This window comes from Sminthopsis crassicaudata, chromosome 4 (genome assembly GCF_048593235.1).
Source record: "Sminthopsis crassicaudata isolate SCR6 chromosome 4, ASM4859323v1, whole genome shotgun sequence".
Taxonomy (NCBI): Eukaryota; Metazoa; Chordata; class Mammalia; order Dasyuromorphia; family Dasyuridae; genus Sminthopsis; species Sminthopsis crassicaudata.
The window spans coordinates 415,241,858-415,257,911 of record NC_133620.1 but is presented as its reverse complement, the minus strand read 5'-3'; the positions used below and the strand labels follow the sequence as shown (position 1 = coordinate 415,257,911).

General features: G+C 34.8%; 1 protein-coding gene and 1 long non-coding RNA gene across 2 annotated transcripts in view; one reads left to right on the top strand and one right to left on the bottom strand.

Moving 5' to 3' along the window:
- PALMD (palmdelphin) overlaps positions 1 to 6,948 on the bottom strand; it is a 68,498-nt gene extending 61,550 nt beyond the window's left edge. The window contains 1 exon segment of the mRNA XM_074262766.1: positions 6,504 to 6,948. Coding sequence (XP_074118867.1) covers positions 6,504 to 6,548 — 45 coding nt within the window. The 5' untranslated portion in view covers positions 6,549 to 6,948.
- Positions 6,949 to 7,615: 667 nt separating this feature from the next.
- Positions 7,616 to 16,054, top strand: part of LOC141541406 (uncharacterized) — a 33,342-nt gene continuing 24,903 nt past the window's right edge. The window contains exon 1 of the long non-coding RNA XR_012481781.1: positions 7,616 to 7,891. This is a non-coding gene — a long non-coding RNA (uncharacterized LOC141541406). The remainder of the gene's footprint in view (positions 7,892 to 16,054) is intronic.

Below are 16,054 nucleotides of genomic sequence, written 5' to 3'. Positions count from 1 at the left end.
GCAAAGGTGGCAAAATGACAGTAATGAATCCTGGAGGAATTGTAGAATGATAAGCACACTAATATATTGTTGATGGAGCTGTGATATGGTATAACTGTTTTGGAAAGCCATTTGTAATTATTCAAATAAAGTGGCTAAAATGTCTATAGCCTTTGAACCAGAGACCCCATTACATATACAAACATCTTTATCACAGTGAAAGTTATGGTATATCACTTTTTATCACAGAAAAAATTGGAAACAAAGCATATGCCCATTAACTGGGAAGTGTATAAACAAATTGTGCTAGATAAATGTAATGAAATATTGCTGTGCTATAAGAAATGATGATGAATAAAGAGAAGCATGGAAAAACTTGTATGAACTGATGCAGAATGTATTAAGCAGAGCCAAGAAAACAACATACACAATGATTACAACACAAATGAAAAGCCAACTATACACATCAAAATCAAAAGTATGTAATGAAATTATAAAGCATGACTCAAATGAAGAGATATAAGAAGACTCAGCTCATCCTTTTGTAGAGGTTCAAAGGCCACAGAATTGCATTTTATATATATACATATATTTCATATATGTATATATATATATACACATATATATGTGTATGTGTGTGTTTTCAGATTTTTTTTCAATATATTGATTGGTTGTACTGATTTTTAAATTTCTTTTTCTTTTCCTCCCCTTTCCTTTCCTTTTTCTCTTTTCTTTTCCCTTTCTCTTTCCCTTGCCTTCCCTTCCTTTCCCTTCCCTCCCTTGACTTTTCCTTTCCTCTATTTGTCCCATGAGATAATTTTTGGGAGACAGAGGGGTAGGGATATTTGGAAAAACTATGATGATATAAAACCAAGAGATATCAATAAAATCTTATTTTAAAAAGACTACAAGTTACAGAGAAAGTGTTGACCTTTGTTGGTACAGGGAGTTTCCTGTTCTGAGAGTTCTTTATATTAATAAAATTGCATGTCTATTCCCTAGTCCAATCTCTGCCTTCTTCAAGGTTAGATTCTAGCGGTGGGTTGAAGAAGAACAACATGTACATAAGTAAGAAATATAGAATATAACAACTGGAGCTTTCAGAAAAACTCCATGTAGGAGGTAGAGCTTATACTGAGCTGTGAAGAAAGCTAGGGATTACAAGGGTGGAGGGAAGAGAGAGACTATTCCCGGGATAGGCACAGGATTAACATGTTCTGAGAAGAGTAAGGAAGCCAGTTTAGTTGAATCCCTTTAAAGCAAGGAGTCTGAACTATATCAAGGAACCTTTTGGAGCAAAGTTTATGGATCCCTTCGTTGAATGTTAAATGCATGAAATAAAATGCATAGGAAACCAATTACATAGAAATATATTTGTCAAACTATTGAAAAAAATGATGGACCCCAGGTTAAGAAATCCTGTCTGTAGCATCAGAATGTTGAATTTACAAAACATACCTGATAACACACTTGTTAAATTAAAAAAAAGTTAAGAATATGAAGAATACATTCAAAGGAAGGAATCTGGAAATATAGTTTCATTTTAAATTTTGTTTTAATATATTAAAAACCATCAGTATATTCTTTTTAAGAATTCTTCTAGCTTTGAACTTAAGAAATGTGACTTAAAAGATAATGGGAAAGCAAAGCCTTGGTATTCTCCTTCCCCACCCTTACTTCTAACCCATTTCATCCTTCTGCTGTTTTTAGTTTCCACCACATGTATCCCTGGAATTCCAAGGTACTGTGGAACAAGAACAGAAGCAGCAGTGGTCTGCTTTCCTTGTTTTAACCATCTAGGACAGCATGTCTCCCCAAGTTGACTCCAGCCTCCTGAATTCTTCCTGAATTCATTCCAAAAAGGTGCTGAGTCTGTGATCTCTAGCCAGCTTAAAGCCTGGGCGTCTCCTGGCTTTGAACTTTCCCGTTGGTGTTAATAACTGTATTTCCTAATGTCACCATGGTGATTGTCATAAAACAATGTGCTCATTGTGGAAAGGTACGTCAAGAGTTGGAGCTTATGAATTATCACTCATCCTAAGGGAAAATTAGTGCTTCTAAGAGGAATCCATCTGGTTCTTTTAACTGTTCTTCATCTTGGACTATACTGGCTTTTAGAAAATAAACTATTGGAGGACATATCATTAATGGACAACCTTTCACTTTACTCTTTCTAGGATGACTAAAAAAACCCATGGCTCTTGAAACCTAATAAATAATAATGCACTGCATACTACTTTAATGTTTGCAAAGCACTTCAAGAACACTATTTTATGTGGGTACTATAGGGATTTTTATTAGGCAGCTAGGTGGTGCAATTGAGAGTGAGACTCAGAGTCAAGAAGTTGAATTTGAATATATGAATCTCTCAGATGCTTATTGGCTATGTGACCCTGCACTACGGGCACTTAACTTCTGTCTACTTCAGTTTTCTTATCTGTAAAATGAGGGTAATAATAATAATAAAAATAATAATAATAATAATAATAGTGACTCCTCCTGGTCCTATGAGGTTAGAATGAGTTAATATTTGTAAAATGCTTTGCAAATCTTAAGTTGTCATAAATAAATGCTAGCTATTATTTTTATTAGCTATAATCCACATTTTACTGCTAAGCAAACAGAGTCTCAGAAATCAAGTGACTTTCGTAAATAATATAGCTAAGATATGTCAGAGGCAGGATTTAAATCTGGTTTTCCTGACTCCAACTTGAGTATGTTTTTTTGCCTCTCAATAAACAATAATGAAAATCCAACGACACATTCTATTTCCCCATTTCTCCCTGTTTGTAAAATGGTATGTAATCCCTCACTTATAAATTATATATATTAACACAAAACATCTTTGAGAGCTTTGCTTCATGATTGAATATTTTAAATGATAGTTTTAAAAGTGCTCACTGCAATGGGAGATTATATTCCAGCTAAATCAGAGATGGTTTGGAACTGATCCATGGAATGGAGAGCTAAAACAAGGACATAAAAATTAGTGATATTGTAAAATTCTTCCCTTTAAAATATTGTTAGCGATGTAAAGTTCATGAGAATAGATCTCCATTACCCCATTCCCTAGAAAAATTCCCTTTTTAAAGCAACTTTTTCATGGGTTTTAATTAGAGAATGGATTATTAAGCATTTATATATTTTGAGCTGGCATGGACTTTAGCGGCTAGGTCAACCTTCACATTTTGATGTTAGCTTATGTGGAAAATGAAGTTCAAAATGATTAAGTGACTTTTGCAAGGTCCATAGGTAGTAAGTGACAGAGCTAGAACTGGAATTTGGATTTTGAATTCAAACTCATTGCTCTTAAGGTGTATTACATTATTTAAAGCTAAATCTTATCTTTAAAAAAGCTAAGTATTGCATTAAAACATGCCTACTCTGACTCCAGAACCAACCTTCTGTCCATTGTTCTTTGTTCTCATTGATTCCTTGGATAACTTTGGCATGCCCTTAATTTTCATCAGATGCAAAGAGAAACCTATATTATAATAATTTGATGCCATTGTTCAATGACTATAGTCAAGGATAAATTCATTTGAGAAGCCAAGTGAGTAGAACCAGTCTTGTCCACTGGCTAATGTCTTTCCAATTTTTTTTTTGCTATGAAAATAGTGATATTTTAGATTTTCTTAACCAAGTAGAGCAATAATCAAATTTATTTCTTGCCAGTAACAGGAAAAACAGGGTTTTAATAGAATGAGCTAATATATACAATGTTGTATACTATGACAGAAATTGTGTCCATGTGCCAAATTAAGATGTTTAAATCATTTTATATCTATATTCCATATGGCCAAATTGCTCTGTAACTCAGTAAGTGTTATAAAGGAGAGGAAGGAGGATTCAAGGGAAGGAAATAAAAGAGTAATCTCTTCAAAATTCATATTATTTTTCTATTGACTAGCACTTAGAATTGGAGTTTCAAAAGATTTTTGTATTTTATGGCACCAGACCTGAACTGCAAAGCAAGATGTCATAAAATTTGGAACTGAAAACTATATTAGACATCATCTAATGGGACCTTTCATTTTCCTGATGAGAAAATTGAGGTTCATTTGTTAAATGGGGTTACTAACTCCTATTTGTTTTCTTTAGAGAGGAAATATAGTTTAGTGGAAACAGTACTGGACTTGGATTCTTAAAGATCTGAATTCAAATTCTGTATCACCTACTTCTGAATTTTACTCTAGGTCAGTCATTTAATCTTTTTGGGCTTCAGTTTTCTCATTTGGAAGATGAGGAAGTTGCACTCAGTGAACTCAAAGATCTCTTCCAGTTGTAAATTCATGATTTTATTTTCCCTGTGGGGAAGGGGAACAGCTGAAGTGCCTATTTGGAGAGGGCCAAGGGGTAAAATGGGAAGAAGCTGATCATTCTCTGATGGGGAAGAGGAGGGGGAATATGGATGTTTGGATATATTATGGATATATCAGTGTTGCCACCTTCCTTGGGGTTGGGGAGAGAATTGAAGGAGATGATTTGAAAGTTGAGGATGACCAATATGATTGGATGCTAGCCTTAAAGGTTGGGTAGGTGGCTATTGAAAGAACACTATGCTTATTTTACTCTTAAGAGCAACACAATTTTTCTAAGACAATATTACCTATAGATCTTACTTTGGGGAGGAGTTAAATTCTGATGGGATACTGTCAAACTAATGGAATAAAATCCTAAAATATGTTAAGTAGTTCTCACCCAAACCATTTACTAATGTACCATTTGTATATTCAGCTTTCTTCTTTGTTCTTCAGGCAGGATGGCTCTTTTTCCTAATTTCATATTTATATTCCACTACAATCCCCTAATCTCTTTTCCCTTTTTCTGAATTACTGTGTTCTAAGCTTTAGTTTTGAAATTGGCGCTATACCACGTGAAAGGGAAGTGGGAAACAACAGAGAACATCCAGGTTTGAGAAAGTGAATGATTAACTTTTAAAAAAAAGTTTAAAAAAATGTCTAATTTTTTTTTAGTGGATGAACTATTTCACTTAAATAAGAATGAAGGACATTGGGAAAAGAGGTCTTTCTCCCCCCCCCCTCCCCTCCGCTTCAAACAAGGGTGAATAAAATAACCTTTAGCTAGCAGCTGAAATCCATGAGGCTTGGGCCAAAAACAACAGGAGCAAAGCTGAGTCCCTTAGAGTGGGACAGCTGAAACTGTCACTAGTTTTGAACAAGACAAAACAATAACAAAACTCCACCAAAGCAAAACAAAACAACCCGAATTCCAAAGAGCATTTCTGAAGAAAGGCAAATGACCAATGTATGCAGCAATAACCATTACCCACTTATATGTTAGCTTGGTCTGTGGACTCCTGTTGCTTTAATATTGTTTAGACAATTGATTTCAATTCATGGAATACTTTCATAGTTGGTTTGGATTATTAGAACCACTTAATGAAAATCCTAATTTTAAACTAGCTCAAGAACCTGAATATCTATATGGAAAATCAGAGAGTAAAAGACATTTTTTTCACCTAAGGAGGAACTTAGCATTAATGTTTTTTAAAAATGTTCATTTTTTGACAATTAATTTCAATGTATTAAAATGTTAAAGTATTTAGAGTATTAATTCTTATACCTCTCCTTTCCAGTACACCTTTTTATTAAATAGTAGACTGTAGCTAATGATAAATGATTCCTCCACATTTTCCTAGTTAGTACTGAATGTAAAGTTTAATAAAACTAAGTTAAGTTGGCACACTTATAAGACTCATACTTCTTGTGATAAACCTTCCTTAAGAACAAACTTTAAAATGCAAACTAATTTCTTTCCCAATAATAATGAAAACATTTTTCCAAAATCCATTGCGTGTACTACATTCTTTTATTAGAATTCTTATCCAGCTTGCAGCCACTACTGAAAACTGATAGCTTTGAATTCACTTGATATACTAAAAGAAAAAAAAAAAAAAAACAACTTTCCCTTTTCTTGCTAAATGCCAAGTTTAAGGCTGGTAAAATTAGTGTGAAATCATGAGGTTTTTCCAAAGTCTACTGTACCATAAAAGAAAAAGTGACAGATCTCCTATATATATGTCATTTAAAATTAAAACAAATGTTTTTACTCCTCGCTTTATATGCTCCCCCCAGTTCAATATCCCTCCCCCACCCCATTCCCTTATTGTCTAATGACATTTCCTAATTAAGGGATTAGTTCTTGTTTCTTTTTTTCGTTTGACCCACTGTCCTTCAAACAATTTAGGAAGAGAATGGGTGTTTTTTGTTTGTTTGTTTGTTTGTTTTGTTTTTAACCTGGAAGAAGAAAAATAATAGCTAAGCAACCTGCCTTAAAAATATTTATTTAAAGGCACAATGTCAGCATGAGGAAAAAAGTCTTTGCCCTGTGCCTGTGGCTCGGGAGCCCCGACTAGCAGAGTTGACAGAGCCCCTAACTGTTAGTTACATGTGACAGTTCTGCTCATTTACTTCTACCAGCTCGGCACTTAGGGCAAGCCATGACTGTTCTGTTTTCCCCCTAAGCAACCACCGTAATGACTTAGAACTGGGAGCACTTACTGTGATGGCTTGGAGTCTCTCCTTCACCAGTTCAGACTCTTCCATTCTAGAGATCGAGGTTGGGGGAACCTTAAATGTGAAGCTACCATAAAGTAAGGAGCCCCCTCTTCCTCTTCTACTTCTTCTTCTTTCTCCTCCTCCTCCTCCTCCTCGTCTGATGGGGTGTGGTGGCGGTGGCAGTAGGGGGGCGGGGGAGGGTGACAGAAAATAAGCTGTAATGGATCTCCTCTTAATCCCACAGCAAGAGAAAAAGGGCAAAAATCCGGAGTTGTCGGGAACGTCTCTGAGCAGAAGAACAGAGCAGGCCAGACACACACATGGAATGAGGGTGTGCTGGGGAGGCAGACGCACGGGGTGCTGGGCACGAGCTGACTGACAAGTTTGAACGGCAGAACACAAGCCCTTTTCCTTCAGGGAGCTGCCAGCCCTTTGTTGTAATGTGCACAGGGAGAGAGGCACTTTTCTGATTAACTATTCCTTACCCAACTACTGATTCCCGCCCCCCTCCCCTCCCCCCCCCGTAATGGCACAACCAAAATTGTTTTGGCTTTTTCTCTCCCACAGATCCCAGTGGGTGCTTTCCCTGTATTTATGCAGTTAGCAGAAACCTGCCCTTTCTCCCTTAAATTGCCATTGAATGAGGTAGGGTGGTCCAGGGGATAGAGTGCTGATCCTGGAGCAAGAAGAGGTGAATTCTAATCCTCTCTCAGACACTTACTTCCTTGGCAAAGACACCTAACCTCTCTTCGACTCAGTTTCCTCATCTATAAAATGGGGATGCTAATAATGGCTTGTGAGTTGCTCGGCGCAGCCAGCAAGCTGGTATGAGGAGGACTTTGAATCCAATTATTGCTCCACACTGCCTCAGTGAGCGGAGATTTAGAGCTAGACGGGATTTCAGAATAGAGTCCAAACCTCTCACCCACTCCTAGGGATCAAGAAAGTTAAGTGATTTGGTCAGGATATTGTGGCTGTTAGCATCTTTTAACAGCATTTTCTGTTAGCAGAAAAATTTAATAGTACAGTCATTTTGAAATAGTTTTGTTATTGTTCTTTCTTTTTCTTTTGTTTTTAGATGCTTGGTATGAACTTGGGTCTTAGTCACAGAAAAGTCAGAAGGTTAAGGCACACTATTCTGGAATTGGCTTCTCATCAATGCTCAGTGTGGGTTGAACCTCCAAGACTAACACCCATTATTTCTTGGATTTTACAGTGTAGGTCTATCCTGAAACTACCTCAAGAAGGGCACTTTCAGCTGTAGGACTGGTTTCTATTTTCACCTCTTCAGTCATGCATGATGAAAGGATGAGCCTCCAGAAGAGGGATGAGAAAGTTTATAGCTGGCTCCATCAGAAATTTCATATAGATGCTCACTCTTTCTCTCCAAGGTAAACAAACAAAAAAACATAATAAAGTAGGTGTGCTGAAACTCTCGGGTTAAAGTAGAGCCTGAGAACTTTCAAGTAGGCTTATATCTGTTTTCATTTTCCTACCACCTCCTTAATTACTTTTAGGTGAAGTAAACTCTAATTATCTACCTCATCATTATACGTTTGGTTCGATGATACCTAGGTTCAATTTACAAGGTGAAAATGACAACAATCCTTGTCATTCAAGTCAAATCAAAAAGTATTTATTAAATTCTTCCTAAGTCCCACTTTGCTAAAATTATTTGTTTCATTCAGATTACTTGCTTCCTTTTGCATTGGATGGAGGTGAAATGTTTCTGAAATGACAAGCAGGATTTAGGTTATTTGTGCTCAGATATCACAAAGGAGGGAATTCTGGGGTAAGCTAATCAGCAGCATTAGCTTTAGTTTGATTACTACTGGGATGCACCTTTACTTTTGAAAAAATTCCCTGCAAAAATGTTGAAGTTCTTCACCTCTCAATCTTGGCTCAGATAAAATATTAGAGGCTTGCTACTGACAATGTCTGACTCAGATTTAAATAATTACTGCCAGGAACAGATGGGCTGATGCCCAGTGACTGGGCTGGATCTTTTCCTAGGGAAAAAAAGTTACTTTCAAATCTGGTCTCTCCTCTTAGAAACTACCTAAAGTCTTATAATATAGGCAGAAGACGGAGTTGATATATAAAGGTTAGAGAATCAACAAGTGCAGCATATTTGGAGCAATGGTTGATATAGAACCTCGTGTGAATGAAATAGAATATGGAAGAGAGAACTTACCATGAATGGGGGAATCAATAGTAAAGAAGGAAATAAATATTTATTAAGTGTCTACTATATGTCATATATTTTGTAAATATTCTCATTAGACCCTAACAATTACCCTGAGATGTGAGTATTGATGAAGAGGAGGAATATGAAAATTATTTGCAAAGTGCTTACAAATATTAAGTCATTTGATCCTTAAATCCCGGGAGGTGGGTGCTACTGTGAGAGGCTAAGCAACTCATCCAGAGTCACACAACTATTAAAAGTATGAGGTTGTTTTTCAATTCAGATCTTCCTGAATTTATTTATCTGGAGCTAGCTAGTAGGTTGCTCTTCCCTTCATGTTTTTATTGAAGTTGGATGATGCTTTATTGTAAAGGGAATTCTCATTTAAGTATGAGCTAGACTAAATGACTGCTTTTGTCATGTGTTGCAGAGATGAAAAGTCACACAAACATTTTTGCACATGTGGATCCTTTCCCCCTTTTTATGATCTCTTTGGGAATATAGGCCCAGTAGAGAATCAGCTGGATCAAAGGATATGCATAGTTTGATAGCCCTTTGGATACAGTTCCATATTGCTCTCCAGAATGGTTGGATGAAGAATGTAAGTTTCTTAAGAACAAGATTAGTTTCTCCTATTTGTCTCTGTATTTAAGAACTTGTGGATTGATTACCCTGTTCATACCACATTTATTAATTCATTCAACGAATATTTATTAAGTACCTACTATTAGCATTGCATTAACCCCAGACTACCAGATCTGTCCTTATTCTGGTTATTATGACTTTTTTTTTTTATTGAATGTCCAAAGTTGAATTAGCTTTTAGTTTTTAAAATTGAGTTTGCAGTTATAGGTGCACTAGTGCCAGAACAATCTAGTGAAAGTTCATTGCTAAATTTCAGTGAGCATCTATTCCTCATATATCAACAAAAGCTACAATTTAGAATTTGATTTATTGTTTGGTTGATCGTCTAGACTTTAAAAAAAGTGATGGAGAAATGGTGATTGTGCAGATTAAATTTAAAAGTATGTCATATATATATTCCCTTTCCCCCCACCCCCGAGATATTGTTAAATATTTACAATTCCCTAAACTCTCAGACTGTTTTCATACAAATTCTTTTTAAATGTATGTCCCCAGTTTTGTACTTAGGGAGTTGATTTTTAAAAATTGAAGGTAAGACTTTTCATTTATTCTTATTAAATTATTTTTTATTCTACTTAGCTTAATGAACATCTGTGAGGATCTTTTTGAATCCTGTGTCTCTGTGCTAGAAATCCTTCCAACTTCATATCACCTGAAAATTTAATCAGCAACTTCCCTTTGTTTACCAAATGAGATAACATATTTAAAGCTTTTTGAAAATTTAAAGTCTTATATAAATGATAGCTACTACTAATAGTGACTAAAAAAAAAAAAAAAAAAGTAAAACAGAATAGGATTAGGCATCGACACCTGCAGCATTTCACTAGAACTTTTTTCCAAATTGATATTAAATCATTAATGGCTACTCTTTAAGTCCAACCTCCTGAAGAGTTTCACCTAATTATATTATCATTTAGACTATACTTCTGAATCCTTTTCATAAGAATAAAACATTTGTGAATTGTTATTCCTTTTACTTTTCTTTTGCTGATCTATAATATTAAGCATACTTGTAGTTAAACTTTGTAGTATTCCCTCGATTGCCTTTTTGAGTATATAAAATGTAAATCACCTTCAAATCTATTCTATTCATGGAAACATTTTATAGAATTTATTGATAATGGCTTATGACTACAAACAGGTTTTTTCTCTTTATTTTAATATTATAATTTTCTACTATAAAAGGTTTTCATAACATTTTAGAGGTAAAATTTATCTTAGGAATTATTCTAACCTTGTCATGAGTGAGATGAGGAAACTTAAGCCTATAGATAAATTATTTCCTCAAAGTAAAGAGCTCCTATAATGAAGTAGACTCTAGTTCTTAAGATGTCCATTCCAATTATTTTTATACTATATTGTTCCCCCCAAAATAATTTTATTGCTATTGTTTTTATTTTTTAAAGATCAGCTTCATTTTCAAATTATCTCCCATGTCCTACTCAGTGAGCCATTCCATATAACAAAGATTAAAAGAAAAAAATTTCTACAAACCATCAAATCAGTATATGTATTAACCCATGCCTCTGGCCTCCTCCTTTTATAAAGAGGGAAGGGAAATACATTTTCTTAACTCTTTTCTGGAATGATCATGATTATGCAATGATCCAATGATCCATTTTATTTAAAATTTTCCCCTCTACATTTACATCATTATAAATTTTCATGATGCAAATGATGGTTTGGTGGAAAGAAGTGTATATATATATATATATATATATATATATATATATATATATATATATTGCACTTGGTTGTGAAGAGAATACTTTGAATATCTTTATGTATGTTCTAAGTTATAACTTAAATCATATACATTACAACACGCATTTAAGATAATATACAAGTACTCTCTTTGGTGAAAGCTAGAGAATAAAAGTCATGATAGGTATTTGAGCTCATATAGGAAACTGAGGCCCAAGGAAGCCTAAATTACTTGCCCAAGATCACAAAGGTATGGGTAAATGGTAAATACCTAGAAAATAAAGATAGAGGAAAAAGAGAACACAATTTCACGAGTTATGAATATAAATAATGCATATTCAGAATTTGTACCATGTTCTCTTTGTGGTGGAAGTGTCTATCAATAGTGAAATTTAATGTGTTATCTATTTATTTTTTCAATAGTTTATTACTTTTCCAAGTACATGTAAAGATAGTTTCAACATTAATTTCTGCAAGACTTTGTGTTCTAAATTCTTCTCTTTTCCTTTCTTACCTCCCTTCTTCCCAAGTCAATAAGCAATTTGATATAGGTTTAATATGTATGCATTACTTATTCATAAATACAGCTTCCTATCTCACTAAAGTCTGCCCCAATAAATAAATAAAATTCACTATGCTCCAAATGTATCTTTGTAGTGTAAAGGTGACTGGGTTCTTTAAGACTATACCAGTGAAATGCAAGCTCTGGTAGGCCCAGCCAAGCTAAGAAGGCTATGAGTAGAGGTCTCTTGTCAACCTGTGGATTTGTTGTCTGAGGATCAACCCATCTAAGTTGGGACAACTCATTGCTAGGTTGAGCCAAAGTAGAATAAGTTGTTGTTGGGTTCACAGTCCATATTGTTGGAGGAATCCCTCACCCTGACCAAATTATGGATCTTTGACATGTCAAAATACTAATTTGTAATGTTCAGATTGTAGCTTACAGCTTTTTCTGACCAAGGAAAGAGCACAGGTTCTGGGGTCAGAGGATATGAATTAAATTTCCATCTCTAACATTGGTTAAATCACTTAACTTCCTTGGGCCTCAGTTTCCCAAAATGTAAATGAAGTGGATTCCAGAGGGATTCCAGGGTCTCTTCCAGCTCTACATTTATGATTATTGTAGTGATCCATTTGTCTAAATTTAAATATTCTATACTAATGACAGTTTAAAAGTGGTAGTAAATGTGCTGTGTTAGGTAGGTGTGAGCTTAGGATCAGAACAGCCTGAGGTCAAATCCTCTCCCTGACATGTACTGACTGTGTGACTCTGGCCTAGTTAATTGTCACTGTGGGTCAAGGATTTTGTTTTTCCTTTTCTTTTTTTTATTAAAGCTTTTTATTTACAAAGCATATTCATGGGTAATTTTTCAACACTGAACCTTGCAAAACCTTCTGTTCCAAATTTTCCCCTCCTTTCCCCACCCCCTCCCCTAGCTGGCAGGTAGTCCAATATATGTTAAATATATTAAAATATATGTTAAATCCAATATATGGATACATATTTATATAGTCATCTTGCTGCAAAGAAAATTTGGATCAAGAAGGAAAAAAAACCTGAGAAAGAAAATAAAATGCAAGCAAACAACAACAGAGACAGTGAGAATGTTATGTTGTGTTCCACATTCAGTTCCCACGGTCTTTTCTCTGGACATAAATGGCTCTCTTCCTCACTGAACAATTGGTACTGGTTTGAATCATCTCATTGTGTCATTGAGGCAATTGGGGTTAAGTGACTTGCCCAGGGTCACACATCCAGGAAGTGTTGTGTCTGAGGTGAAATTTGAACTTCGATCCTCCTGACTTCAGGGCTGATGCTCTATCCACTGCACCACCTAGCTGCCTGAATCATCTCATTGTTGAAGAGAGCCACGTCCATCAGAATTGATCATCATATAGTCTTGTTGCTGTGTACAACGATCTTCTAGTTCTGCTCATTTCACTTAGCATCAGTTCATGTGAGTCAGAAGAGTTTTCTTAATGGCAAGTCTAGCACAAGTGAAAACACAGATCTGAACCAAAAACCCCAAACCTAAAACAAACAAACAAAAATAATTTGAATATAAAGTTGAAATAGTTTGTAATCACTTTCTTTGGGATCTTATTCAAAGTTGCATTTCCTATTAGAATGTTGTAAGATCTCCCAACAACAATGAAAAGACAGTCTGCAGATCTGCTAATACCAAGAAGCATTGTAATATGGTATAATAAGATCACTGGTCTCAGAGTTGGGTATGTCTTGAATTCAAATTCTACTTTTGACATTTACTATCTGTGTGAATCAGGACAAATTCCTTAGCTTCTATTGAACTTCATTTTCCTCATCTATCTACCTCCCAAGACTCTTGTGAGATCAAATGAGAATGTCGAGAAAGGACTCGTTAATTTTCTTTAGCTTTTTCCAATATATGTTGTCAACCACATGGAGGGTTTCTTCTTCTTTTTTTTTGTTAAGAACTAAATTTTCTCAGATTGTGTTTACAAGATGCCCAAGCAACTGGTCATTTCAAATAACTTGCCAGTTTTGTAAGGGAAAATATCAAATCAATCATACAACTCCACCTACTGACTTCCTTGGCTTCCTTAAAGTCTAGGCTCAAATCCCATCTTTTACTGGAAGCCTTTCCCAACTCCTTTTAATTCTAGTGCATTCCTTCTGTTATTAGTTTCTATCTATCCTTTATATAGCTTATTTGCACATTTTTGCATGTTTTCTCCCTTATAAGAGTTCTTTTTGTAACCCCAGTGCTTAGCACTGTGCCTGGTACATATTAAGTGCTTGATAAATGTTTCTTGATTTATTGATTATGTATGACACATAAAGTCAGAATTATATGAATCTTTCATTTTTCAACTTGTACTACTATAGTGCAAGCATCCCCTCAGATATCAATAATAGCTACAAATTAGAACGTAGTTTATTGCTTGGTTGATTGTCTAGACTTTTAAAAAATGATGGAGAAATGGTGATTGTGCAGATTAAACTTAAATGTATGTCATGTATATATCTCCTTCTTACTCTTGGAGCTGTTTGTTAAATATTTATAATAGCCTAAATTCTCAGGGTGTTTTCATCCAAACTCTTTCTTTTGAAAATTTTTTTATTAAAGTTTTTTTTATTTTTGAAAGATATGCATGGATAATTTTTCAACATTGAAATTTGCAAAAAATTTGTTTTCCAATGTTTCCCTCCTTCCCCTCATCTAGATATCAAGTAATCCTACGTATGTTAAAAATGTTAAAATATATGTTAAATCCAATATATGTATACATATTTATACAGTTATCTTTCTGCACAAGAAAAATCATATCAAAAAGGGAAAAAATGAGAAAAAAAAAACAAAATGCAAGCAAACAACAACAAAAAGAGTGAAAATGTTATGTTGAGCATCATACTCAGTTCCCATAGTCCTCTCTCTGGGTGTAGAAGGTTCTCTTCATCACAAGATCATTGGAACTGGCCTCAGTCCTCTCATTATTGAAACAAGCCGTGCCCATTAGAATTGATCATTATGTAATCTTGTTGTGGCCATGTATTATAATCTCCTGGTCCTGCTCATTTCACTCAGCATCAGTTCGTGTAAGTTTCTCTTGGTCTCTCTAAAATCATCCTGCTGATCATTTCTTATAGAACAATAATATTCCATAACATTCATATACCATAATTTACCCAACCATTCTCCAACTGATGGGCATCCATTCATTTTCCAGTTTCTAGCCACTACAAAGAGGGCTGCCACAAACATTCTTGCACATACAGGTCCCTTTCCCTTCTTTAAGATCTCTTTGGGATATAAGCCCACTGCTCATCCAAACTCTTTCTAGATGTAGTCTTAGACTAGTCAGTCACATTTTATTTTTTGGCATAAGGAGCTCCTTGTGTGAAAGCTTCTTCACTCCCAAATTATGTTATTTAATATTGTATTTTTCCCAGTTACATGTACAAACAATTGAAAAAAAATTTAAAATTTTATTTTTTAATTTTAATAGTTTTTATTTACCAGATATATGCATGGGTAATTTTATAACATTGACAATTGCCAAACCTTTTGTTTTAATTTTTCCCCTCCTTCCCCTCTCCCAAGATGGCATGTTGACCAATACATGTTAAATATGTTAAAGTATAAATTAAATACAATATATGTATACATGTCCAAACAGACAAACAATTTTTAATATTCATTTAAAAAACTTTGAGTTCCAAATTCCCTCCCCTCTTCTCTCCCTTTCTCCATCCCCAGTGAGAAGGCAAGCAATTCAGTATAGATTATACATGTATAGTCTTGCAAAACATTTTGATATTCATATTAAGAAAGAAAACACAGACAAAAAAAGGAAAGAAAAAAGAAAAAAACTAAAAAAAAAAAGAAGAAAAAATTTTAAAAGTATGGGAAGCTCCTTCTATTAATGCAGATTGTCAGTTGGTTTGTAACTTAGTCTTAAGAGAGTTCTGAGGGGTTAAATCACTTGCCCAAGGTCATACAGCCAATAAGTGGCAGATAACCTTATCCAGGCAAACTCACTGACTAATTAACACTACATAAAAGGTGATATAGTTTGGAGTGGAAATCAGAAATACTTGGGTTCAAATCTCTGATCAATTGGCTCTTGGCAAATTACTTCATCTTTAAATCTAAATGCCCCAGCCAATTCTCTAAGACCATGTTATAAATAGGTGCTCATCTGAAACTCTTGGGGGAATTTCATCACTGGAAGTTCCCTAAACCAATGAAATCACAGGTCTAAACTAAAAGGAAAAGAAAACAAATGCAAAGCTTTTATCAAGATGGAATGCTTCCTGGGTGTGGATTCCTTTCATTCATTTCCTTCTCAAATCCACATAGTTAAGGTAATTTAGGGGCTGCACTGTAAGAAATGAATGAACACTTATGTGACCACTATCATTAAAGGATTAGTCTTGTGTTAAAATTGGGATAGAAATGAAAGTTGTTTGAGAGTCTATCGATCAAATTTTCTTTTTCACAGTATTGAGACTTCCAGGAGTCCCATTTAGCAC